This window comes from Schistocerca serialis, chromosome 3, assembly GCF_023864345.2.
Source record: "Schistocerca serialis cubense isolate TAMUIC-IGC-003099 chromosome 3, iqSchSeri2.2, whole genome shotgun sequence".
In the NCBI taxonomy this organism is placed as follows: Eukaryota; Metazoa; Arthropoda; class Insecta; order Orthoptera; family Acrididae; genus Schistocerca; species Schistocerca serialis.
In genome coordinates, this window is record NC_064640.1 from 523014591 (window position 1) to 523041996 (window position 27406).

Sequence of the window (27406 nt, forward strand, 5' to 3'; positions counted from 1 at the left end):
CCCCACTGTTTGTGGCACAGAATGTGGTATGACTGGTACTTATGATGGTGATGGTTATGTAGCTATAGCATATGTGGATGTCAACCGAACGGGTTGTAATCATTCAAATTTACGTTTAGCCTCAGCAGGAAGACATGTGCCCAAATTTCCAGCACATAAAGCACTGCATAGGAGGAGGGACGTATGGTTTAATGTCACAGTGGTAAACTATCACCTTGACCTTTTCAGGCAATGAATCACCCTCAAAGGCCAAGATGAAGGCACCGGTAGCAACCTCGTTGTCTTTCGATCCCCTGTAAACACGCTGGATGAAATGAACACCCCACCATTCTAGATTGGCGCGGAGCTTGTAGTCAGACTGCAAGAGGTGGTCGCAATGGAAAATAATCCCCTGGATCATGTTGAGGCTTTTATGGGGGCTGACGGAAACAGGAATATCACCCAGCCGGTCACAAGCGAGTAACACCCAGGATTGGGCTGGGGATGGTGTATGAATCCAGACTGCAATGCTTCTCATCTTGGACAGCATCGTCACTTCCCCAAATTTATCCTCAACATGTTCAACAAAAAATTGAGGCTTCATAGGTAGAAAGGAGCCCCCATCCATTCTGCTACAGACTAAATACCGAGGCAAATATGACTTATTTCTGTAGCCCCACGTTCCTCCCATGGTGTAGTGAGGGAGGGAATCAATTTAGGGTCATATCTGTCAGCACTGTACTTGATCTTGCCCTTCTTAGAGACTGCTGGTACCGTACGGTCACCAACAAAAGATGACTTAGTCCGCTTCACTGCGTGTCATCTGCCCTAATGCTACCCACTCTGATCAGGGGCTCTTCCCACGCATGCCACCCAGCCACAGCAAATGCCACCTGGTATGCTGGCCATTACCGGGAGTCCTGATGCCCCAGGAAGACTGGCATCTACTCCTTGGCATATGAGGGGAGTTTACAGGTCAGGCATCAGCAGTGCAATCCCTGTGTTGTCAGGGGGCTACCACCAAATGGGTACATGACGGCCTCGCCACAACAGACTGGCTACCGTGCTGGATATTGGGAACAGAAAAATCCAATACTGTCATGGGGGTGAAAGAGGAGAGGAGACATCAACAGAAGATGACATAACCCGGAAAGTGTCCTGGCCCAAACAGTTGAATTGCAGGTGGAGATGCAAAGCCTTGACAAGAGGTTCAGGAGATCAAATCTAAGGGCACTATGGATAACTCGTGCACCACGTAAGGCGTCCTTCCCAATATTGCCCGCACTTCTGTAGAATTTGGAAAGTGGCAGATCAAACCATAAAATGGGACCTGAACTTACAGGGCTAAAAAGTGAGAGACTCCTTTTAGTCACCTCTTATGACAGGCAGGGATACCTCAGTCCTGTTCTAGCCCCCAGACCCACAAGGGGAGGCATATCTGAGCAATGTCTTAAATTCAATGCAAAATTGCCTAAGTAGGAGAATACATGAGGTAGCAGAAAATTTGGGATCAAAATAAGATTTTTTGGTTTAGGATATATACAACATCATGACAAACTGTAAGGAAAAATACATGGGATGAGGACTGGATTACAAAACATGGCAAAAAATCATCATTCCATCAGGAACAAAATGTCTGCTCACAAAGTTACATTGGCTATCAAAACAACTGAAAAGTTTGAAGAACAAAATGTTGAGCATTCACAAAATTTTCCAACTTTGGTACTTCCACCTATTCATATACATACAAAAAATTTTAGCTAGGAAAGTTCTGAGCTTAAAGAACAGGTTATGGCAACTATAATTTGAATATTTTCCCAAGTCGAGTGTCAGGATAATAGAAAAGTGTACTCACCTGAAATTAGAATTATTGCATATTATAAGCTCTTTCACTGGTGTGAAGGTATTTTCACATGAACAAAGGCAACTACAGAAACACAGTAACTCAATCATAATAAGTACATTCTTACTCTGTAATGAGCCACCAGAGACTATACGCCCCTTATACCAAAAATTCTGAAAATATTCCTGAACAACCAGTGAAATTTTGTCAGTTGAATTTGGGTTCACTCCGTATAAAGTACACTCATTTAAACAATCATAATGTATCTGTATATTCACAGATGAAAAGTGTTAGTTTTCAAATAAGTTGTCATAATCTACATCACAATTATATATCAGAAATACTATCACTGTGACAGAAACATTACTAACAAGTTCATGAACAATAAGTTTCAATGACTTTCTGCTCTGAGTAGAAAAACTTATTAGGCCATGCATAACAGTTTTCTAACAAAATATTAACAGAATCCATATTAGTAGTTAAACTCCTCACATGAATCCTGCACAACAGTTTTCTCTCTCCTTATTAATGGATCTTCCTCACAATAAATAATATTTGTCTCATATGAAGTATTTTCATTTTAAAAGTAAAACATACTTAGAATTTAATACTGCTACCCCAACAGTGGACCGCTGAGTGAACATCGAGGCTACAAAACTCCACTGCCGAGCTTGTGGATCCCATCTTTCCACCGTATTGAGGTAGCTCCAGCCATCGTGACCACCTACAGCATACAGTGGTCCTTCCAGAACAGCAACACCTGTCAAAAGAATGTATTCATTTTGGGTTAATAGTATATTACTGACTTCTGATCACTATGAGCTGATAGATGTGTATAATGGGCAGTCAAATGAAAATGAGCCAGATGGGAAGTATTATTTTAAAATTAATCACCATAACTGTTAATACATTTATCTGATGGCAAGATAGGTACAAGTCAGTCCATACCATCCTGAGAAAAGCAAATCTATGGCCACGAATGTCTTCTCTTCAGGATGAGCCCACATGCTGCCAAGATCGTTTTGTCTACACTGCACAAGTTAGACATAGGTTCCACCTTTTATGCAAAAACAGTCTTTTCTCTTGTTACTCAAACATGTTTCAGCATCTCTGTGCCATGTTTTGTTTATTGAAAACTGTACAAAAAGAACATATTTTAGGTTTTAACTGATCAACGATGTCAGGCCTAAAGACGGGTTTTGTTCGTTTTTGTTCTTCCCATGATTTTACTTTATATGGTTTGTCAGGATTATATGCATGGTATCCTGTAGTGATAGCTTATCTGCCAACCAAATGATGTAAATGTGAATTTTATTGGCAAGTTACACATTCCTTGATTTATAAAAAAACTTGGATTTTGGTATGGTAAAATGTTTTGTGTATTATTTGTTATTACTCACATTTTGTTGTGGCTGATCCTTCTTTTGCATTCTGAGGGCACTACACACACACACACACACACACACACACACACACACACACACACACACACACACATATATATATATATATATATATATATATATATATATATATATATATATATATTACTGTAGCTTGTGTAATGTCAGTTTCACAAATGCCTTTTCACTTTGCAAAACGTGGTGAGCACGTGTGTGTGTGTGTGTGTGTGTGTGTGTGTGTGTGTAAGCTCCTTTAGGCATTTGTGTTGCCTCTTCTGTAAGGTTCTTTTAATGTGTTAAATAATGTGCCTTTACAGAGTACAGGGCACCATACAGATAATTCTGAAAAACCATATAATGTAAAATCATGGTAAAAACAGAAACAAGAAGAAACTGTATTTAGGCCTCACTTTGTTAGATCAGTTAAAACTTAAAATATGTTTACTGTTTACAGTTTTCAATAAATAAAACCTACTGATGATGGCACAGAGGTACCAAAACATGTTTGAGTAACAACAATAATTGTAACTGCACGCAAGTGGACACACACACACACACACACACACACACACACACACACACACACACACACACACACGAGCAGAAGATTTGCTGGGAAGCCCTTACACATCCTCTACATAGTCCCTATCTCTTCCCATGCAATTTCCACATTTCTGGAGCTGTGAAGAGAAACTTCTGATGAAGAGGTGCATGCTTGGATACAATCACTCTTCCGTAGGCAACCATGAACATTTTTCCATGAAGGTATTGACTATCTTGTCTGCCAGTGGGATAAATGTATCAATAGTTATGGCGATAAAACTTTTTAAATAATAAATAGTTTACTTACTTTTTTCCATCTGTCTCATTTTCACTTGACTGCACCTTATACGTAAGCAGTGTTAATTAGCTCACTGACCATTAGCAGAATTTTACAGACATGTATACCAAACTTCTATACAGGGTAGTAAAACCACGGATTCTGGCTTAACCTTCCACATGCCCAAGCTTATCAAAGAATGACATTATAGTTAACCTACAAAATAGGAAGTAGTTTTCTGAGGATCTGGTACCAATTAGCACCTCACACTGAACACCAATGCGAGATGCTTTTTACTTGTTTTACAGCACATCACAGTTTTCTTTACATTAAATTGCTGCGAAATACTGTCTAGATTATGTGATAATACAGAAGCTTCTTGAAAATGAAGAAACTTATGCACTGATTAAGTCCATCAAATGAAAACCAGTGTCTGTGAGTGAATCTGTTCAAGTAGACTCAACCATTTTGCTAGTGAATATGCTGCTGAAAGCTCTTGGTCCAATGATATGCCTCATGTAAGAGCTCTTCCATACACAGGTATCTAGATTTAATAAGGATAATACTTTTGATTGAAAATGAGAATATGGATACTCTTTACCTAGCATTACAACAGGAGCATAGAACAAAACTAATACGAGGGTGGTTTGGTAAGTCTGGTAAAAAAGCAATAATAAGAGTTTATTTCGTAAGCAATTCACCTTGCTTCTCAACGTGATCTGCTTTGAGGGATATATACTTGGTCCAGTGAACCTCCAGCTTTTTCATATGGTCAAAAAAAAAAAAAAAACAGGTTCTGTCAAACTTTGCAAAATACTCATTGACTGCAACTATCACTTCCTCATCTGATGAAAATTCCTTCCCGGCAAGCCAAAGTTTCAAGTTAGGGAACAGGAAGATGTCACATGGGGTTAAGTCTGGTGAATAGGCTGGATGAGGATCCAATTCAAAGCCCAATTCATGCACTTTCACCATTGTCATCACCGATGTGTAGGACACCTAATGAAAGAGCACTTTATTGTGTGTCAACCTTGGTTTGTTTTCAGCCAACGTAAGTTTCAAATGATCCAACTATGAAGCATAATATGGTCCTGTTACAGTTCTGCCATTTTTCAAGTAAGTAATGAGAATCACTCCTTGGGAATCCCAGTGGACATCACCTTATCAGCTGACAAAATAGTCTTTGCCTTGTTTGGTGAACTTTCACCACCCATTGTCCATTATTGTGACTGCTGTTTTGACTCCTGTGTGTAATGATGGACCCAGGCTTCACCAACAGTCACAAATCGCTGCAAGAAGTCTTGCAGCCTGTGATTAAACATCACCAGACATTGTGCTGAAATGCCGTGTCAGATGTGCTTTCGGCCGACTGTGAGCAATCGCAGCACCCATCTCACACACCACTCTTCCATAGCCAATACTCCATGCTAATATTACGCACTCACTCAGTTGACATGCTTATAATCCCACCAATCTCATGAATTTTTGTTTAGTGGACTTGCATTACCATATCATGGATTTTGTCAATAGTTTCCTTTTTGGTGGCCTCAATTGGACAGTCAGAGTACACTTCGTCCTCAGTGCTTGTCCAATTACATTTAAATTAATTAATCCTTAAGTAAATGGTCTTCAATGATGGTGCACAGGCCAAGTGAACTTCACCCAATTCTGTTTTGATTTGTGTGGCAGTCCAATCCTTCAAGTGAAAATATTCAACAGCAGCATAAAACTCTGTTTTCTCCATTTTCGATAGCAGTCAACACACTGTCCAGTTCATATTGCTGTTAACAGTGAGTTGTATGTGGTACATTGTTGAAATTCTTTATATTGTCCTTGGAACAACCAAGCTCACTAACCATAAAGACATAACAAAAATGTTCCATTCTTTCATGGAAATTTACTGCACTTGTCAAACCACCCTCATATAATTCAAGTGTTTTAGATTCCTAATGTTATCCAGAAAGGAAAGCTGCAAAGTTTTTCAAATTAATGATGATGTCTGTTTCTTTTTTGGTCTGTTGGCTACATCTGGACTGATTTACTCTGATCATGAAAATTAAGTCAATTTGTGGGCAACAGGCTGTACAAGTGGAGAAATATTTTTAACACAAAGTAGAAGCAAGAGTCTATCTTATTATACAATGCACATTGTTTCTAAATAAACACCTTCCTATGTAGTTTAGACTGTTAACATACAACAGTGTAGTGGACCACCTGGCTAGAAGGTTCAAACACAGGTGGAAAAATTTAGGGATGATGAAACGCTATTGGCTACCCCCTTTACAGACAAACAATCCAATCTGTATTAACTGATCTAAGGAAATGATGGTAAATTAAAGCTGGTTGGCTGAATGAGGTTGATCTCATTCCTACCAAATATAGTTACAATGAGTTAACCACTGGGCCATCTCAATCACTGGTGGAGGAGTTTTATCACTATGCTTGGGTTAGACCCAGAACTATTCAGCAGTGCTTTGCAGCAAGAGTGGATTGACACTTGTTTTTATCTGCGAGATGTGTAGAGTAAGCTCACAGCTCCCCCTGGTGTTGTTGAAGAGGAATAAGCTGTGGGCTGGCATCTTGTATCACACTGTCCCTCTATCATCTACATCATTCTACAGCAGAATTAGTCAACATAAAACACAGATACAACTGTACAATCACTAATAGGTCTAAGGAAGGTACTGCAAACCCTCTTCACTTGAATCACGTCACAAAAAGCAGAGAGAACTTTCCACATTGGTAGCAACTGGTACAGAACTAAATAATTTTAGACAGGATAAAAGATAAGCACCTATTTCTCTAATTCACTAATGTTTTACTTATTTCTGTGCTGACTGACACTGTTGTGTACAAGCCAGCAACTCTGCTCCCTGCTGCTGCTGCCACCGCCATCTTGTCAATAGCAAAGTAATTTTAAGTATATGAGTAGTGTGTTATCCACCTTGACTTATCAACCTTTATGTGAATGTTATGGCAACAATGATCTCTGTCAGAAGCTGAAAACTGTGCTAGCACACAATATTATTGAAAGTCTAATTACCTTATTTGTAAGATGAGGATTCACCCCAAATTCATCATTCAAAAACAAAAGTACAAGCTCATCTTACATTCACAAATAAAGCTTGGGTTGCTATGGTCTATGAGGGGGTCATCTTACATTTGCAGATAACACTTTGGTAGTTTCCATTACAAGCAGAAATTTCAGAAGGGTGGGATGTGATGCAGTGGCACCAGCTTGCGCACAGGGTAGTGGCAAACAGGCAGTAAATTTTGTCACGCTGCCAACCATGGTAATGCGTCCCATGTACCATGCTTCAAAATAAATAAATAAATTCAGAACTGAACTGACTTTACCAATGGACAAATAATCGACAATAACATACATTTCTACAGGGGACAAATTAATTCTAACATAAATACCTTTGCGCATAAAACATGAAACACAGCACAACAAAGGAAATGTCAGGTTCAACAATGACAACAAAGCATCTGTTTCTCAATAGCAATTTTGATTTTCAACGTTGGCAAAAAATGAGGAAGTGAACTGTTAGCCTGAATTAGTTCAATTTTTGGTGATTCAGCACCAAAGCTAAGAAAAAATAACATATTATTGTTATTCAGTTTGCTTGATGCTGTACGTGGAGCGAATATTAGTAATTGATAATTAATGCAAATCACAGGCATGACCATTGAGAAATGTAGATCTATGAGTTTGCAGTTCACAATTGGTTCACACAGACAACACGACACTGATTTTAAGTTCATAACTGCAAACAACTGAACAGCAGGAAGAAAATTCTATGTCCCACAAGCAAATCATAGCAGATGAAGAATAAATTCAAGGTCACCAATTCTAGATGCCAGTCTTTCAAGAGATGACATCATGAAACATCTCGTGCATTGGAGCAGCAGGTTGTTCAGAATGTGCCAAATAAAGACAATTTAGGCTCTCCAATTACTCAAGAAATTATCCAAATGAAGACATTGGAAATAAAGAGGAATTCTCCAACAGCATGCATTGCAGAATTCAAAGGAAGTACGAGCTGGTGGGTGGAGGAGATGATGATGATGATGATGATTGGGGGGGGGGCATACATAATGACACAGAAAAACACTAGCTCAGTGACTTAAACTGGTGTTTGATGAAAAACTGCTTGTTTATCAGCATCATATAATCTATCTAAGATAAAATCACAACTTTTGATCATATGGAATGTTAAACTATTTTTAAACAGATTTTAAGATCTTTTATCAATAAATCAGTCAATAAATTTGGCTAACCAGAACACATTAAAAATAAAACATTCTCAAGGAGTCTCATAAAAAAGAAGGTGGTCATCTTACATTCAGGATCATCTTATATTCAGGTAAATACAGCATTCATAAACATTTGCTCGCCTGTCTATGAAAAACTACACCAATACTGCTTGCAGGAAAATGGGTGCCTCTATCCTTCAGTACTCAGGGATACTATTTTCAGTACTGAGCAACTTTTATTGGCACTTGAAAAGCAGGTAATGACAAACAGCTTATGATGTCAGCTGATTCCACATGTAAGCACTCTTTGTGTAACCTACCATACTGGAAAACTACACAAAGACATTGAAAGTAAGACTGATTCGTTTTCCCCGTAACATGGAAATGGATCACTTATTCCAGAGATACATTGTACAGTAATACTACCTACTGTGTCACCTCTACCTCTAAAAGTGTGTAGCAGAAATTGTGTAGTACCCCATAAATTCAGCATGGTGGAAACAGCTGATAGTGGAACTTTGTTAAAACAAAGTTTATAGAAAAAGATAGTGCAACACTGTAGGTTCAAATAAAGCTGATGTCTGATAAATAAAATCATTACCCAAAAGAACTCACACAGTTATTACGCATTACTGAATAATTTTGCAAGTGTATTTTCACTCCACTGGACATAAATACATAATCTTAGCATCTTCTCAAAGAGGAAAATCTGAAGCTTTTACACTGGCTTTAGGTGTGAGCTCCACATGTATAATGAATGACAGTCCGATGGTAATCTCTTTACGATGAAATCCTCTCAGGCAAACTTGGTGCAATTTTTGTAATGGCTATGATACAGCAAATTTTCGTTTCTGACATCACTGGAATTGAAGGGCTGTAAATACTCTCCTTGATAGAAGTCCAAAAGAACTGAGAGTCTGGTGGCCATGAGCAAAAATTTTGTGTATCTATCAAAGAATCAAAGAACCTGATTGATTTAGGTAAGGTAGTAAGTTAGTTGATATGTCAATGTGGTGAGGTCCTACCATCATCAAAATTGAACTCCTGTTCTCTTCCTTCATCTAGCCAATATTCCAAGATGTCATGTACATGTGTCCTGGGATAACTTTCTTGAAAGAAGCTGGGATAAACATGTTGCTTGTAAGTAGCACAAATTTGCTTACTTTTGTACTATCACATTTAATTTCAGATCCTCTAATTCTAATATTAAAGCTTTTGACTTTCAGAAATAAATGAAGTGTCACCTGTTAATTTGGAATGACTTATTCCAACAAACCCTCTTCTTTTCCAGTAATAGCCATAAGTGTCTCACAAAATGCCTGACATTATGGGCATCATACGGTGTTGCAACGTGTGTACCTTTGCAGTTTTGACAGCAACACACAGCACTTGCTTTCACACATTCTTACTGACTGTTGTATTTGTAACAATTTGCTCACTCCCCATGATGATTGTCTGTACATTCTGCAGGGAATTTGGTTACATTTATTGACTGTATCTCCATTTACACATGTCTCATATCACACCCTTTCATTGTGACAATGCATCCTCTGTCACAAATTTGTTCTAAGACAGACATCGCAGTAGGAGAAGAATGTCCAAATTGCTACAAAATGTCTTCTGAACTTCAACACTGTCACATATTTACATCTAGTGTTGATAATGAGAAGCACGAGTTACGAAATTAGCCAGTAATCTACAATCAATCGATCGATGTAAGTTGTATATGTAATCATTAATGATCTCCAATCGTAAATACAAATTATGAATTTTCACACAATTCCAAAGAACTATGGTGTCTTTTGATTTAGGCACATCAACTCTCAGTAAAACAAGCAATGTTATTACCATTATTATGCACTCTAAACACATAATTACCTAAACCATGACGATGTGTGGCCATAGGAGGAAGCACATTCCATGTTCTTGCTCTAAAGTCGAAACATTCTGCTGTGTTTAAGGTTTTTAATCCATCGCGACCCCCAACAACATACAGCCTTCCATCAATCACCGCCACACCAAACTGTAATCTTCGACAGTTCATGTGACCTACATTTGACCATTTGTTTGCTCGTAAGTCATATTTTTCAATAGATGTCAACCCTGTCAACAAATAAAACAAACATTAGTTGTATTGGACAAAATAATGAGAAGCATAACTGACAGGGGAACATATATACTGCACGCAATCCTTACTTGAGAACATTTTCACACCAAAAGCAATAAAAGACATGAAGAAATCTGGCAGGGGGGAAAAAAACATAGTAAACAATGCCCACTATCCAGTCCACAGAACCCACCATACAAGTTAGTGTTTCAAGTCACTTCCAAATCTCATTAGGTGTTTCAAAGTACTGTTATTTTCCTCTGGCCAGAAAGTGCCAAAATAACACTTCCAATATACTGTACAGCAGTTCACAACTAATTGCCTTAAGCACTACAGTATTTCCAAACTAAGTTTCACCACTAATAGATTATTGGACATTAGTATTATTGTAAATGAAAATTTTTATCAATTAGTTATTGACATGTTTAATGGATCATAATTGCAGCCTCTCACTATCATGTGGAAAGCTGCAATTTTACAATACCAACACCACAGGTTTCCACTCTACTCCAACTGCACAATGTACTCACAGCCTCAGTATTAACTATTCGCTGCTGCTAAATGGATGTTCAGTGCCAACTCAGTTTGGGGATGTGTCTTGTAATTTTGTCCAAGTCTCTCTCTCTCTCTCTCTCTCTCTCTCTCTCTCTCTCTGTCTGTCTGTCTGTCTGTGTGTGTGTGTGTGTGTGTGTGTGTGTGTGTGTGTGTGTGTGTGAAACTGTTTACTGGACTGCCTTCTTTCAAGGAAAACTGTTTATCAAATTTAATATGGCTCACATACAAAAGCAACTTTCCTTTCAAACTAAAGTCCTATCATCAAACTGCAGCTCCATCACATTCACCAACATGGAAATATACAAAGCTTGTAGCATTTTTGTATAAATTATTGCTAACAATGGGAAGGCATCAGACACAGTCTATAGTAACAAAGAACTTAAAAGATAGTTTGGCTGATTAACCCTAACTACTCCACTTTTGAGAAAACCAGCACTGAGGTACGCGATTTGACTCAGAACTGATGGAATTGACAGGTAATTGAAAATTGAACACTTTTTAAAATCATACACAGGGATTACAAACATACTTTCATAAAGATACAGAAAAGACTCTTTTATGACCTCCATTTAAACACTCTTAAAGTTAACATCCTTCAACAAAAGAAGTTTTGGCTAAGCAACCAAAGCACCTGGCTGGGGAATGAAAGACCTGGGTTCAATTCCTACAAGCATTCTGCAGTTCATTTTCCATATGAATTTTCTCTGTATCAAAATTATTGGGTTAATAAGGTAGGTAAATCAATAAACAATAACAATGTAGATCAATGACATTCTTAGAGAACTTTGATTAGTGAAGAATTAAAATTTTAATTCTTGTTGAATGAAAACGAGTCCCAGAAGGACTGATCCAAATTTGTCAAAGGGACCACAGACAGCTGGCCAAAGGATGCTTTCTTTATACCAAGGCTTGGGATAGAAAGTACACAGGTACAGGAATCCAGGTATGTTCTCCTTGTTGCCTGTTCACTCACTATTGGGTAGGGTGAGGGTTTCCAGCAGTAAGACAAACATAAAATCATGTATCTCCATCCTTAGCCTGTTGCAAATCTTGAGCACACTTGGTGAGTGAATTTTATCACATACATGAAAAATAAAATTTGTTTTGTGAAACAATACACCAATCTTCCATAAGTAATCTAAGCCTTGTGTGGTATGTAATTTGTAGCACATCACAGTTTTGTTTATGTAATTATATCAGGCTGTTTACTGTCACTTTCTACTTGCAGAGTTTTAATAATGGAGGATGCACAGACTTCAACTAATTGTAAAATAAATACTTGTGAGCAAGCCACAAGCGGGAAGCGAACAACACTGTGTTTTATTTATGCAAGAATTGCACAACAGATGTATTATCCACGCATTAAGTGAAGCAAGCAATACAAGTTTTTGGCATTCCAAATTGATAGGAGCACCTATCACTGAGTGGAATGAAATTACTTTTTATGGTGTTAAACTGTATCACAAAGCCAAAGACAAGATGATGAAGTAGAAGGTGTCAATACTAGTGAATCTGAAATTTTAAGTACACAGCTCTACAAAAATTGGCATCACCTTTCACAACAGGCAAATAGCATCACTTACAATTGGTTTTAATTGTGGCTACATGAGCAACACTAACAAAACAGGATACAAGTACCTTATGAACATTCGTTGCAAATTACTGGATAAGGGAGGAAAATGAAACATTGTCGCAGCTGGCTGTATACATAAAATCATGTATCCATATACACTACAATATTCCAACACAGCATATGGATAGTGGTTGCCTGAAGTTTTCCTGTCATTACAAGAAACTACAGACAAATTTGGTTTAACTGATTCATTGAAAAATGTTTATGTCATGAGCTCCAAATCTAGGAAATTGAAAAATTCTGATCAGAAAACATACCTCGAGAGTGTTTCAAAACCATATATTACTGATAACAAGTTCTGTCTCAAATTGGATTTCTGAGGTTGATGAACTAATACTGTAATGTACGATACCTTTTTTGTAGATGAAAAGGGTCCATAGTTTGTACAGTAAAAGAAAGACTGCCGAACTGCACACTTGCATCCCACCCACATTATGTTTACTTTTAGCCTCAAGTTAAAAGCTTTATTTCAACACAACACTACTGCAATTTGCTTCTGGAAATCCATTGGGGAATGCATAACTACGCTGACATAATAACAATCCACAGAATCATTCATGATCAAATTCCAGTATTGATTTTTACAGGGATGTTCTCAAACACATGGTATGCATAAAAATTAATTCTGGACAAAGAAGTATTTTTAAACCCAAATCTGTTTTTCACCATATATTGGAAAGTAACAATGTAGCTGCATGAATATTTCTTTCCTTCAATGTTTTTCGTGCCATGAACATATTTACTTCAAATGTTTATACAAGTACCATTCATCTAGTTATTTGAAGGAATGTAACAATATGTAACAGAGTCAAGAAAAGAGCAATTTTAAAATGGCCGGGATTAAAATTTTATTTCTTCATTATTCCAAATTGAGAAATTTATTTACTTGCCTTGTTTTTATTCCTTATTGATTTATTTACCTTATTCAACCCGCTACACCCACCACTTTTGATACAGAGAAAAATATGTGGTGAGCGGCAAATTGCTTATAGGAATCAGAACAGGTTCTCCACTCCACAGCCAGCCACCTTGGTCACTTGGCCAGCAAAGCTTTCATTGCAGGGCCTTAACCTTATGGGTACATAAGTGGCAGTTGTTGATGTTTCTTCTCCCAATGTTCCTGAAAATATTCTTTCACAGACCCCCATACATGATGATTAAAAAGTTTCATTTTCAATTATCCATCAATCCCATCAGTTTTGAGTTGATTGCATGCTGTGAACGACATATACAGTTTTCACAAAAACCAGAGGGTAGTGAGCCAAAATGTCGGAATTTTCATTTTACGTGGTACACAACGAAACTATCAAATGTGAGCCAAATGAGTAAGGCATGTGTGAGGCCTTCCCCTTCTAAGTTGTAATTACGAAAGTTAAATAAATACAAACCAAGTGTTCCATCCAGCCCTCCAACAGCATATAAGGATCCCACGGTAGATTTCCTTGGGCGAGTTCTTACTGACTGCAGACGGGGTCGTCGTTCTGGTAAAAGATGGTACTTCAAAGCTTCCATCACCAACTCTCTACAGACACTGTCTTCCTTAAATATTATGTTACCTTCAATACAATCAACTATGAACTGAAACAAAGTTTGGAATATTTCTTGTACAATATATGTTTTGTATGAGACTACATTTTTATCAATCACAATAACCATTTTTTAAATGTATCATGTGGTTTATAATATCAAACAACATTCTCACAACAACTGTCCAAGTTAATATTCTCATTGCACTAAGGATACTTTCTGGGGCACAGAATACACATAAAAAGAGAAAAAGTATTATTATATTTAAATACGAATTTCACATCAGAGCGCCGTAAACAAAACATTTCAAAATTATTTTACAATATTAGTACATGTAGATTTATTTGTAAACAATGTGAAAAGATCAGCTTGCGAGATCTAACTTTATTACACAGGTGCCCTGTGTTAGCAAACTAAGTGCAGCACATGGGCAGACTGTGTGGCTACAAGATGTAATATTCATAAATGCACGAAATATGTGACAGTTTATGCAAACTAGAAGTTTCAAAACTTAGTTTTTCACTAAAATATTTTGAAATCAAGGGAACCACAACACACAAAATTTACATTTCGAAGTTAAAAATCCCATGCTGTAATTTAGCACATTCTCTCCGTCAGTCTTGGTCACATTCACCAACAGACATACAGTGCTTAACTAGCACTAACATGACATTGTTCAGATGTGAGTAAAATAATAGCTAAAATAATTAGGTAGGAATTTGTGGCTATATTATCATTGAAAAATAAAATGAAAGCCATCAACTCAGAGACGACATTAAAATCTCTCTTTCTTTCTGATGGGCTTCCATCATTTATTAGTTTAAAGGACAACATATTACATAAATTCTTCCAAGTTTTTGCTGTTTTTTGTTGACACTTTATTAATTCATTATATGTCCATCGCAAAAATCTCATTTTGACATTTCTGCCATTGCCAAGTGAGGATATATGTTAACAGTTATTTGTTTTATGTCTCAGATGTAATGACATATATTACATATTGCTTCCTGGGGTATCTTATTTTTCAATGCTGTCATACATGTTTATAACAGCATTTACACAGCACTTGAGAAAACTGTCAAACATACATAAGTGCTATATAAATGCTATTAAAAACATGAACAATAGCACTGAAATATAATAAAAAAAGACATCCCAGGTTGCACTTTGTAATACTTGTTGTAACATCCGAGATGTAAAACCAGTAACCACTTACATATACGCTCCCTTGACAATAGAAAAAGTGCCAAAATGAGCTTCTAGTGATAAACATATGACAAATTAACAAAGCGCCAATAAAAAGCAGCAAAAACATGGAAAAATTTTTGTTATGTTGAAATCTGTTACCCAAAAATTGAAGTGCGAGCTCAGACAAAACATCCAACACTACAACTATATACCATATTCATCCCATTATCAATTAAAATGGCAGACAGATTAACAAGTAAATCAGCTGCTGCATTCTTGTCACAGATAAAATTCATAGTCATTTACAAAAGTTGCACAATTTGTGCCTCAACACCAGAGAGAGAGCATCTAGTGATACAGCGCACACTGCTGAAGAGTGTTACACTAACTACATCCTTAACTGTTTGATGGGTGCCCATAAAGAGCAAAGATGGATAAATTGAACTGATAACTGAAAATATAGGGGGAGGCATCATAACCAATAGTACAATTCCTGTGATTACAATTGTGGGAGGTAAGTCTCTTAAGTTAAATGTCTCATTCAGATAGACTGAATTTAAAGAGGTCCAGATGCATAAAGTGTCACCATGAAAGAAACTTGTTCATATAATCTTACCATTGTGCAGCAAAACATTAAGAGGAAACAAAAGTAACAAACTTCATACCTGTTTGCATGATCTAGTGTATCAAAAGAAGTTCATGTATTATGTCTGTCTGAGCACCATGTAAATACAGGAATTCATGTTAAACATAGAGGACTATAAATTAACAGTCCACTTCTGGAGGGAAAACAGGGATGATGATGATGATGATGATGATGATGATGATGATGATGACTGTAAATATAAGGGGTTTCAACTCAGTGTTTAATAGTTCCTTGTCCTCTCTTGGCATCGGAAGATATAGGTACAAGCCTTTATTTTTATCTCTCTCTTTGTTTAATACATTTTGCATTAAGTACATAATGTGTAACTAGCTTACTAAAATTCAATTGTTAAAATATGAAACTAAGATCACCGTGTAAAAGTTAAAATAGCAACCCAATATATGTAGCTAGTATCTTAGTGTCAGAGACAGAGAGAGATTTCATCAGTTGCACATTTAGGTACAAAGAACAAATTTTGTGGCATGTAGGGACTAAACCAATTGCAAGAGGCCCACCTTCCCACCTCTGCCAACTATGTGACATGTCATAGTGTTGTCTTTCAGTCTTCTTGTAATATCCACTCCTTCAAAGGAAGTGTAGCACATTGGCTTATAGCTGTTTCATCTTCAGCTAGAATCTCTGATAGGTGGTGTCTTAAGTCCATTTGACATCTCGGGTCTTTGTTAGTCGTACAGTTTTCGAGGGTATGGCAAACCCTTAACGTCTCTCTGGAGTCGCACCACAAGGGTTCTTCCCATCAAAGCAAAAAGTTGTTAGTTCATTTGACATGTTCAATTCTGTGATTACTTCTTCATAATGGAATCTGCCAGACTTTGGTGGTGTGTTTGATGGTCAATATTGGGTTGTGTACTATCTTGTCATTTGTCTTCCCGTTTCTTCATGTTGTGGCATCCAATGTGTGTGTGTGTGTGTGTGTGTGTGTGTGTGTGTGTGTGTGTGTGTACGTACGTACTTACCATATTTACCAGATTTTAAGGTAAGTTTTTTCCCCAAATTCATCATTTGAAAAATACATGGTTGTTTTGTATTCACAGATTAAACTACTGCTGCTGAGGTCAACATTTTTACATTGTTTAGTAGAGTATATAGTAGTGTCCTATATTTAGAAATGAAGCTTTAGCTATTACGTCACATGCAAATTTATTTTGAAGAATTCGCAAGGGAAGGGCCCGGCAAATGATACTTGCATTCCAACAGCCTTGAGATTTCCCAATACACTGAAGTGCTTGATACAGTGTTGACATTGGTCAAATAGTCATGTGACACTCACCTGCGCGGCACTAGTGCAAGAGATACACGAGAAACTATGAACTGGCCACAACAATAGTCTATTGCTCTGATTAAAATTTGTCAGTTTTGTAAAACAAAGGAGGAAATAGCATTAAATTCCATTTTTTGTTGTGTATGAACAGGTTTGCAATAAACATTCTCATACATGTTTGGATACTGCATACAAACATTAGTGCCATTTCTTAAGTAAATATAAGATTCAAAAATGGAAATTTTGCCCTTCAAAAAACATTAGTTGATTCAGAACCAAGACCAATATTTCCTTTGGTTATGAGAGACTGCAAGGATTTAATAGGTAGACTGCAAATGAGAAATTCAGTCGGTGTTCATGTATTAGAATATTAGGCAAAAACGTTATCAGCTTTTAATCAGTTTAGAACATGATGATGACATTCAGTTCATTTACATCTACATGGTTACTCCGCAATTCACACTTAAGTGCCTGGCAGAGGTTCCATCGAACCATTTTCATACTACTACTCTACCATTCCACTCTCAAATGGCACATGGGAAAAAGGACCACCTAAATCTTCTGTTCGAGCTCTGATTTCTCTTATTTTATTATGATGATCATTCCTCCCTATGCAGGTGGGTGTCAACAAAATATTTTCGCATTCGGAAGAGAAAGTTGGTGATCGAAATTTCATAAACAGATCTCACCACAAAGAATACCGCCTTTGTTTCAGTGACTGCCACCCCAACTCGCGTATCATATCAGTTACACTCTCACCCCTATTGCGCAATAACACAAAACGAGCTGCCTTTCTTTGTAATTTTCCGATGTCATCCATCAATTGTACCTAGTAAGGATCCCATACCGTGCAGCAATATTCCAGTAGAGGACGGACAAGTCTAATGTAGGCTGTTCCTTTGGTGGGTTTGTCGCATCTTCTAAGTGTTCTGCCATGAAAGCACAGTCTTTGTTTCATCTACCCCACAATATTATCTACGTGGTCTTTCCAATTTAAATTGCTCGTAATTGTAATTCCTAGGTACTTAGTCGTACTCACAGCCCTTAAATTTGTGCGATTTATCGTATACCACAAATTTATCGGATTTCTTTTAGTACCCATGTGGATGACATCACACTTTTCTTTGTTTAGTGCCAATTGCCACTTTTCACACCATACAGAAATTCTATCTAGATCATTTTCTAATTGGAATTGACTGCCTGACGATTTTACTAGACGGTAAATTACAGCATCATCTGTAAACAATCTAAGGGGGCTTCTCAGATTATCACCTAGATCATTTATGTAAATCTGGAACAGCAGAGGGTCTATGACACTACCTTGCGGAGCGCCAGACATCACTTCTGTTCTACTCGATGATTTACCATCTATCACTACGAACTGTGACCTATCTGAGAGGAAATTACAAATCCAGTCACACAACTGAGATGATACTCCATATGCGCGCAATTTGATTAATAGTGCCTTGCGAGGAAAGGTATCAAAAGCCTTCTGGAAATCTAGGACTATGGAATCGATCTGAGATCCCTTGTCAACAGCACTCATTACTTCAAGGGAATAAAGAGCTAGCTGTGTATTGCACAAGAACGATATTTTCTGAATACGTGTTAGTTATGTATCAATAAGTCATTTTCTTGACGGTGATTCATAATGTTCAAGTACTGTATATGCTCCAAAATCATACTGAAAATTGAGGTCAGTGATATGAGTCTGTAATTCAATGGGTTACTCCTATTTCCTTTCTTGAATATTGGTGTGACCTGTGCTACTTTCCAGTCTTTGGGGAACAGACCTTTCGTCAGGTAAGCGGTTGTATATGATTGCTAAGAAAGGTGCTATTGTGTCTGCATACTCTGAAAGAAATCTGATTGGTACACCATCTGGACAAGAAGACTTGCCTTTCTTAAGTGATTTGAGTTGTTTCGCAACACCTAAGATATCTACTTTTATGTCACTCATGCTAACAGCTGTTCTGGTTTCGAATTCTGGAATATTTACTTCGTCTTCTTTCGTGAAGGAATTACGGAAAACTATATTTAGTAATTCTGTTTTAGTGACACCATCATCCGTAACATTTCCATCTCCATCGCGCAGTGACGGTATTGACTGTTTTTTGCTACTGGTGTACTTTACATACGACCACAATCTCTTTGTGTTTTCTACCATATTTTGAGACAATGTTTCATTGTGGAAACTATTAAAAGCATCTCGCATTGATGTCCACACTAAATTTCGATATTCCTTGAAACTTAGCCAGTCTTGGGGACTTTGGGTTCTTTTGAATTTCGCATGCTTTTTTCATTGGTTTTGCAACAGTGTTCCGACATGTTTTGTGTACCACGTTGGATTAGTCCTGTCTCTTATTAACTTATGTGGTATGAATCTATCTATTGCTGTTGATACTGTATCTTTGAATTTGAGCCATATCTGGTCTACACTTACATAATTAGCTAGGAAGGAATGGAGACTCACACTTAGGAAGGCATCAAGCGAATTTTTATCTGCTGTTTTAAAAAGACATATTTTGCGTTAATTTTAGTGGTTTTGGTTGATATAGTTTTAAGTCTTACTACAATGACCTTGTGTTCACTAATCCCTGTATCCGTCATGAAGCGCTCTATTAGATCAGGATTATTTGTGGCTAGGAGGTCAAGTGTGTTTTTGCAATCATTTACAATTCGTGTGGGTTCATGAACTAATTGTTCAAAGTAATTCTCAGAGAAAGCATTTAGTACAAGGGGTGGTTAGTACAATTTTGGAAGTTGAAATAAGAAGGAAAATTAATCCAGAACGAAGTGTTTGACAAAGAAAATAAATTGCATTAAACTGACTGTAGCTGCCATCGCAAGAATGAATTACAGCAGCAATACTCGTCATGGAGGTAGTACCCACAGACGTCACTAGATCGCGGGACAAGCTAAAGTTAGAGAATGAGAGTGGATCATAACTGCACTCTTTTGTTTGTGTATTAGTTGGTGTTGTTACATATGACCTGCACGCTAGGAGACACTGCAGTCTGATTTTCATAGCTTCTCTGGCTCAGCCTATGGAAGGGTTGGAAGAGGAGCAATGACTCCAGCTTGGCTGAGGGCTGTAACGACTGCGGAGAGGGGAGCAGTGAGAGAGCACCAGCTTTCATCGTGTTGCCATCCGTGGGAATCTATACCATGTGCTTTGGCTTTATATGAACATCTACCAGTTTTAAACTGCAGTTTGCCTGAATCCATTTCACGTCAGAATTGAACTGACTTTAAAACTGGACCAATACTTAAGAACAGTATTCATTTCCGCAGGAGGTGATAAAAGACTAGACAGGGGCCAGTGGCATAGTTACGTGCTTCTTGCTCAAATGCTGTAGACGCTTGCCATGGCATATGATAGGAATAAAAGGATGTATGTGGTTCTACACAATCAATGAGAGAGCAGTGGGCAGGTGATGTGTTTGGAAGCAAGGGACATTTGAACATTTTCACACCGGTACAGAAGTGAAATCTGACACGCATTAATAACGTCCCACCACGACGACATCCTCAGAAATAGTAACATATACAGAAGAAAAGGCCAAATATTGTGACAACGAAGAGACAAATTTCACAGCTGTGGTATTATTATTATTATTATGCAGACTACTGTGTTAGTACGCAGAAAAGGCAGAAAAGAGAATGGTCCGAAAGTTAATGTAAACCATTTCCTTTTATTTATTTTATTTCTCCTAGTACTATCAAAACGTAAGACAATAAATGGCGTAAGTTTAAAATTGGTATAATGTTAACATTTTGGCAGATACTTTATGTAAAAATTGTAATTTAGATTAATCAGAATATGTTAAAAATAAATTTTTCTCACGGAGGCTCTTAAAAAATGGGGGGTCGTATTCTATTCAAGGCCGTCTTATACTCGGGTAAATATGGTAAGTCAGCACTTGGGATATATAATTTGAGTGTTTACATCCCCATTCTTTCTTTGGCTAGGTTGTCAGCCAGCTCATTACCTGAAATGCCAATGTAACTTGGTATCCAGAGGTAAAAAAGGTGGATATCCCTGTACTGCTGAGGGCATACAGTTGGACAGTTAGTCATGGGTGGCAGAGACCAATGCATCTTTTGGATTGCACTTTTTTTTATTGTTTGCAGAGCACTCAAGGATTCATGGCAATTCTATCGTGGGAAAGTCATTATGCATTATAATGCACTATGGATGGCAATTAACTCTGCAGTATAAATACTGCATTCTTTGGGTTGAGAACATCATTCTCAATTCCATTTGTGTATGTATGCATAGGCAACTCATTCATTACCTTTAGAGCCATCTGTGTAAAGGAGATTAAAATGTGGATAATCTTGGATGACTGAATAAAATGCACTGTGATAAAAATCAGGAATTGTATGGTCTTTGGGGTCAGTTGGGGAACATGCCCTGGAGGTGTTCACAAGAGAGAGTATGGCATACAAGTAATCGGAGGACAATGAAGCTTGTCGGAGGTCTTCCAGTTGTACTGCTTCCAGCCATCGTGTTCTAAAGCAGTTCATGAGTAAGCAGGCTGCTGGATTGTGGCATAAAATGGGATGACATTCGTGGTTTGGCATTTGGTTGAGCGTGATTAGGTAGTTAAACAAACGTTGCCGGTGTCCTATTTGCAGTGGTGGTACTTGCACTGCCATAAGAACACTATTGACTGGGCTCAGTTGGTAAGCTCTAGATGCCAATCTGACTCCACTGTGGTGCACAGGGTCTACTATTTCTAGGATAGACAGTGCTAATGACACATGGACAATGCTTCCATAGTCCAAATGGGGAAAAAATGAGTGATTTATAAAATGTTAACAAAACAGTTCAATTTACACCTCAGGAACTGTTACCAAGAAAAAGGAGCTTATTGAGTTTGTTCATACAGGAAGTCTCGAGTTGTCATAAGTGTTAACCACACCACAGAAGTCCTCCTGTTCAGCTGGCATCTTCTACTGTCAAGGAGAGTTCCATTCTATTGGAACCACCAAATTAGTTCTTTGTTTTGTTTGTATCCTACCTTTTACCATCTTCTTTTTCTATTTTTGTTGTTTTCCTTCATGTAATGTTTCTGGTCACAGGTTCGGGTAAGACGACGTTCAGACATTTCTTCAAATTTATGGCCCAGTTTCTTTTGACCACTGACTAATATCTGACAACACATGTAATGTTTTGGGAAGACGAAGCAGTAGACAGCGCTGCTGCTATTATGCTGTCAGAGGGATATGAAGTATCTCCTGCTGTATCCAATGGAAGATTGCTGATGGCTCTGTAAGATTGGAAGTCTAGACAGCTGAAGATCTTTCTTACACATAATTTTTTTCATTTTTGTTGTATGTTCTTGGCAGATTTGGTTTTGAAATACTAACTAGGTGGGGTGATACCTAAGACACTGGCATAAATGGTCATCATGTCAACTGGATGCATATTTTTCTCCTTGCCTCAGGATACAATTGACAGTCCATCATTTTACATTCTTGTATTTTTTTTTTCTTTTTTAACTACTGGGCAAACTGCTGAATGGGGGGATTGTGCCCATGCACTTTAAACAGAAAGGCAACTGTTTGCAAGGACAATTTTCGCAAAGTGATCTTACACAGTTTCCACATTTTGGGTCTGCCGTGCAGCAGAATGGCACATGTACAAAACACAACCATCGATAATGTCTAATGGGCACTGGGGCGTAAGGTGTCATGTCACACCCGCACACCATAACTTCAACAAAGTTCCTTCAAAAGCTAAGATGAAGGTGCCTGCTCTGTTATCTAAAGGACCTTTTTGTACCTGTTGGACATAACGTATACCTCACCATGTTAGATTAGCTTATAGTTTCTCAGCTGTCTGGACTGTAAGGCCTCTGTGAAAGATTACTCTTTGTATCATGTGCAAAGTTTTATGCGGAATAACAGTCTCTGGTATTTCATGTAGTCTTTCATATGCCTAAAGTGCTTGAGTTTGTGCACCAGACATGGCTTTAATCAATAGTGATCCATTTTGCATTTTTTCCAATGTGCCTATTTCTCCAAATTAATCTTCAACTTGTTCAGTGTAAAATAATGGCTTAGTCATTGTAAAAGTTATATCCATCTGTTCTTGTACAGACCAGGTTCTGAATAAATTGTGTCTTCTGGCTTGTCCCAGAGAAGGCAAGATGCAAGAGAACAGAGTTCAGGAAGCTGAACCACCACTTCATATGAATTACACTCACAGGCCATGGGCAATGTAGGAAACATTGAACGGAGAACCCAATAAATAGTGAGAAGAGAAGCAATCCCGCAGATAGTCTCCCCTTTTCACCTCTCCTTACACCAGATCACCTCCCCTACACTGGGAAACACCAAATTCATGTTACACCTCTTAAAGCTCCCTGTGCAGACTTTACAAGTCAACAGGTTTGAGATTTTACCTCCCAGGGGACAACTAGACACCAAGACTGAACCCTCCTTAGTAGATCTACTGGCTGAAGAGGGCAATATGCATGAAACTTTATACTGCACTGCTTATATAAATATGCAGTGTCATGGGAAAAATGTAGGTGTCCTCATTGACACTAAGGTGTTAATAGACTGAGAGCAGCAGTGCTTGCTTGTGAGGCCACACAAGGGATGGCAGAAGTCTGGTTTTCACCGCACCTTGTCCACACTGCCCTGCTGGGCGTTGCCTTCTCCTGGAAGGCCACATGGCTCCTTCAAGGACTACCAGCCAGTAATGAGCCATGCCCCTAACTCAAATAGAAATACCAACACCAACTGCAGTATGAAGGTCCATGTAGTAGGTAGTTGGCACACCCAACTGATGGCTCCTCACCTTGTCTGCCTGTTTATCTACAATGAGGATGTCAAGATCAGTTTGTATCATCAGTCCTTTTGTCAACAGCTGCACATGGACCTACATTTGCTGCCAGTTGATAGCCTTACCTAGCAGACCAACAGTTGTCCATCACTGACTTTGTTGTTCCTCAGTGTTATGTACAGTACAGGACTCAGACATAACGGTATCAATATCTCAGTTCATGTATGTGTTTCATTTGAGCTACAATTATGGTAGGCTTGTAAACATAGTAGATACACTGTTTTCAGTTGTTAAAAACCAATTAAATCACTTGAATGAAAGGCTATCAGAACCCATAATTACATTTTTTGTAATGTTATTTTATGTCATGTGCTATGATGAACACTGGTGTTCAGTGGAGGATTTTTGCTGGTCATGCTGTGCGAGTGTTTGTTTATTGGTTTGTGCAACATAGTAGTATTAACCTATGTAAGTATGCATGTGTTGGGCAAGTTTAAATGGATGGTTTCTGAGTAAGAGAGTTGTACGGAGCAGTTGCAGTACTTTTACACATTTCTAAAACAGGCACAAAAGAGCAGCAGCTACCCTCCCTTTGAAAAGTTATAGCTACAAATCAAAATTAATTGGCCAATTAAATATATTAATTGTAAATTGCCAGAGCAGTTAGTCCCTTCACTAAACTAAAATCTGAAATTAGAGTCTATGAAAGTGCCAGCATCCCACTGTTCCCTCTGACTTTTTCACAATACTTAGTTATGTGGCTGTCTTTGCCCAATCGCGACTGTTTCCAATGTGTTGACATGGGAACAGCTTCTATGAGGTGAGCCGTTCTGGCATACTCCATAATTTCATTCAGTTTAAGCACATGCACATTATATACCAGATGCCAGACAGCCTCATCTAGAAGACCCACAGTCCCCCCCCCCCCTCTCTCTTTTCAGTGCTATATTTAGTACAAGTCTCATTTGTATTGTTTCATTTCATTTCAGGGCACCCTTTGCCCACAGCTAGATTCTAACATAAAATACTGAACATGGTTCTGGTAGTCCAATGCTGTAATCTGAGCAACTTCATAACATACCCTTCGTACATGTTTTTCAATGACAATTGTATCTTGTTATTGCATTGTGTAATGGTTTTACGGTTACCTTATTCCTTGCAATATATTGTCACTATAAGTAAAAAATTACAGGACACAAACCTCTACTGCAAGTAGGCAAAGAAATCAGCATTGCCTATGTGAGGGATAATTTATTCAAGAATCTCAGTTGTGTGTGAATTAATTTCATTAGCACAACAATTTCACCAGTTGTCACCATCTAATGAACTCTCCCCAACCCTGCCATACTGCACTCAGCATCACTTTGACTTTTCTCCACAGTAGTGAATCAACATGTTTCCAATGCTTGTTCTGTTTCATTGTCTGAGTTCACAGTGATACACCCAGCACTCGCCCATGGTGACAGGCAGCTAAAGAAGTCTTGTGGATTGGTATAACTTCTCCTGCTGCCACCGCAGTTCCATAGCTTCTTGAATGAGTGTAAACTGTCACAGAACCCAGCAAGCAGTGATCTTTGCTATGTTCAAAATAACATTCAAGACAATGCGAACTAGCCAAGGTTGATTTTCCACCATCACCTTGACTGTGAAATGCCAGTCGTCTAGCACGTGGGCCTTCGATTTGTTCCGATTCCCATTTCTTCGCAGAGAGATGCTCTACCACTTTACTGTACATCACTTAGATTTGTTGCAGTGCATGGAGGAGTCTGTGCCACATAACTACTGTGTTACATAATGGATCATTGTTGTCATATACTTTCACTAACTTGACCTGATTTGCTGCAGTAATGTTCTCCTTTTTGCAAGAAATGTGTTACTACAGGATACTCCACTTTATCAGTATGATGCACTATTTTGTTTTGGCTCCTCTGGTGGCATGCTACGGTACTGTGGTGAAGAAATTTCAGTGTGTAACAGGACTGCAAAACTGCAAACATGAACCTCAAAACAACAAATAAACATCTACCTATATCTACATAGCAGTGGTCTTTTGCCAGAGTGAACTAAGTGACAGTTAGTTTTGAGAAATAAAGAACTGAAGTTATGAGTTTGCAGCAACTTATTTATTCAAATATATTTATGGTTATAGATGTGGTATGGTGCATAATGGGTGTGAGAAATTTTTACAAACATTTTGAGCCCTGCAGCACATTATTTAATTACAGTATGAAACTTAATGCTGCAGAGAAACAACGTAAAAATCAATGTCCATCAGGTTATTTTGTTTACGCACCACATTAATGCACTTCAGATACAAAATATAAAGTAAAGTTTTTTTTTTCTTTTTGTATTATACCCATACATAGATCTATTTGGCAACTGAAACACGCAGAAATAATTTAATTATTTATGTAATACAGCATTATTAAACAGTTTCTATAATTAGGAAAGTACCTTGGAATATAATTAAGGCAATGCTTATGCTTCCCTGTTACCCATATGAGTACTGTATTACTACTCTTCTTCATTACTGCCATTGATAATTTCTGTTATTTCAGCCATTTTGAGACCCTTATAGAATTCATGGTATATTGGGGGTACATATACTAAAAGGCTCTGAATATCTTTCATTTTCTCAGGACATAGTGTGCACTGTGATGGATGCAGTGTAGGCAGTGCAATTTGACTGAGAGAACAGTGGTGAGCAGTCAATCGTTTATTGAAATTCACTTCCATGTCATTGTGGTTGTATTTGTACTCTATTATCCCTGGCTTCTCTTTTGAAAATCTCATTTCCTTAATCCTAAGCAACTCAATCTTTTCTCCAGAAAGATTTATTTTTCTGTTAGTCATTGCTTTTTCCAGTACCACAGTGCTTTTGAAGTCACTACAATCCATTTTTACAACTTCAAATTTACCTTTCTTTACTCTAGCATTCTCAAAAATACAATAAAGTCGTTGAGGGGAAAATATTTCTGGATAATGCTGTAGTTTCCTCTCTATATCCCTAATATCACTGTCATTCGGAAGATACAAGTGACCTGGTTAAGCAAATTTGTGGGAAATTTCCCCAATGTTATTTTTGTCACTCTGAACCAAATGCATCCAAATTGTCATAATTTTAAAATTCCTGTGAAGAACTCATTTTTTTAAAAAAAATATCACTTGGTTCACTACGGCGTAAGACCCTTCATATATACCTCACACGTTACCATAAGGTGCATGGCGGTGGGTACCAAAATCGACCATTCGCCTTCCCTACCAGTTCTCACAAGCCCGTTTCATATCGCCACATTATGCCCAGATATTTAAAAAACTTGACTGTGTCAAGCAGGACACCAGAATGCTGTATCCAAATGTTACA

At 37.9% G+C, this 27406-nt stretch overlaps 1 protein-coding gene across 3 annotated transcripts in view; it reads right to left on the reverse strand.

The window, feature by feature from the left end:
• The window catches only part of LOC126470399 (kelch-like protein 5), a 288827-nt gene that overhangs the window by 30509 nt on the left and 230912 nt on the right, over positions 1–27406 (reverse strand). For all 3 annotated transcript variants that reach the window (XM_050098244.1, XM_050098245.1, XM_050098246.1), the window contains 3 exons: positions 13989–14178; positions 10184–10408; positions 2420–2582 (listed from right to left, as the gene is read on the reverse strand). In XM_050098244.1, coding sequence (XP_049954201.1) covers positions 2420–2582; positions 10184–10408; positions 13989–14178 — 578 coding nt within the window. The remainder of the gene's footprint in view (positions 1–2419; positions 2583–10183; positions 10409–13988; positions 14179–27406) is intronic.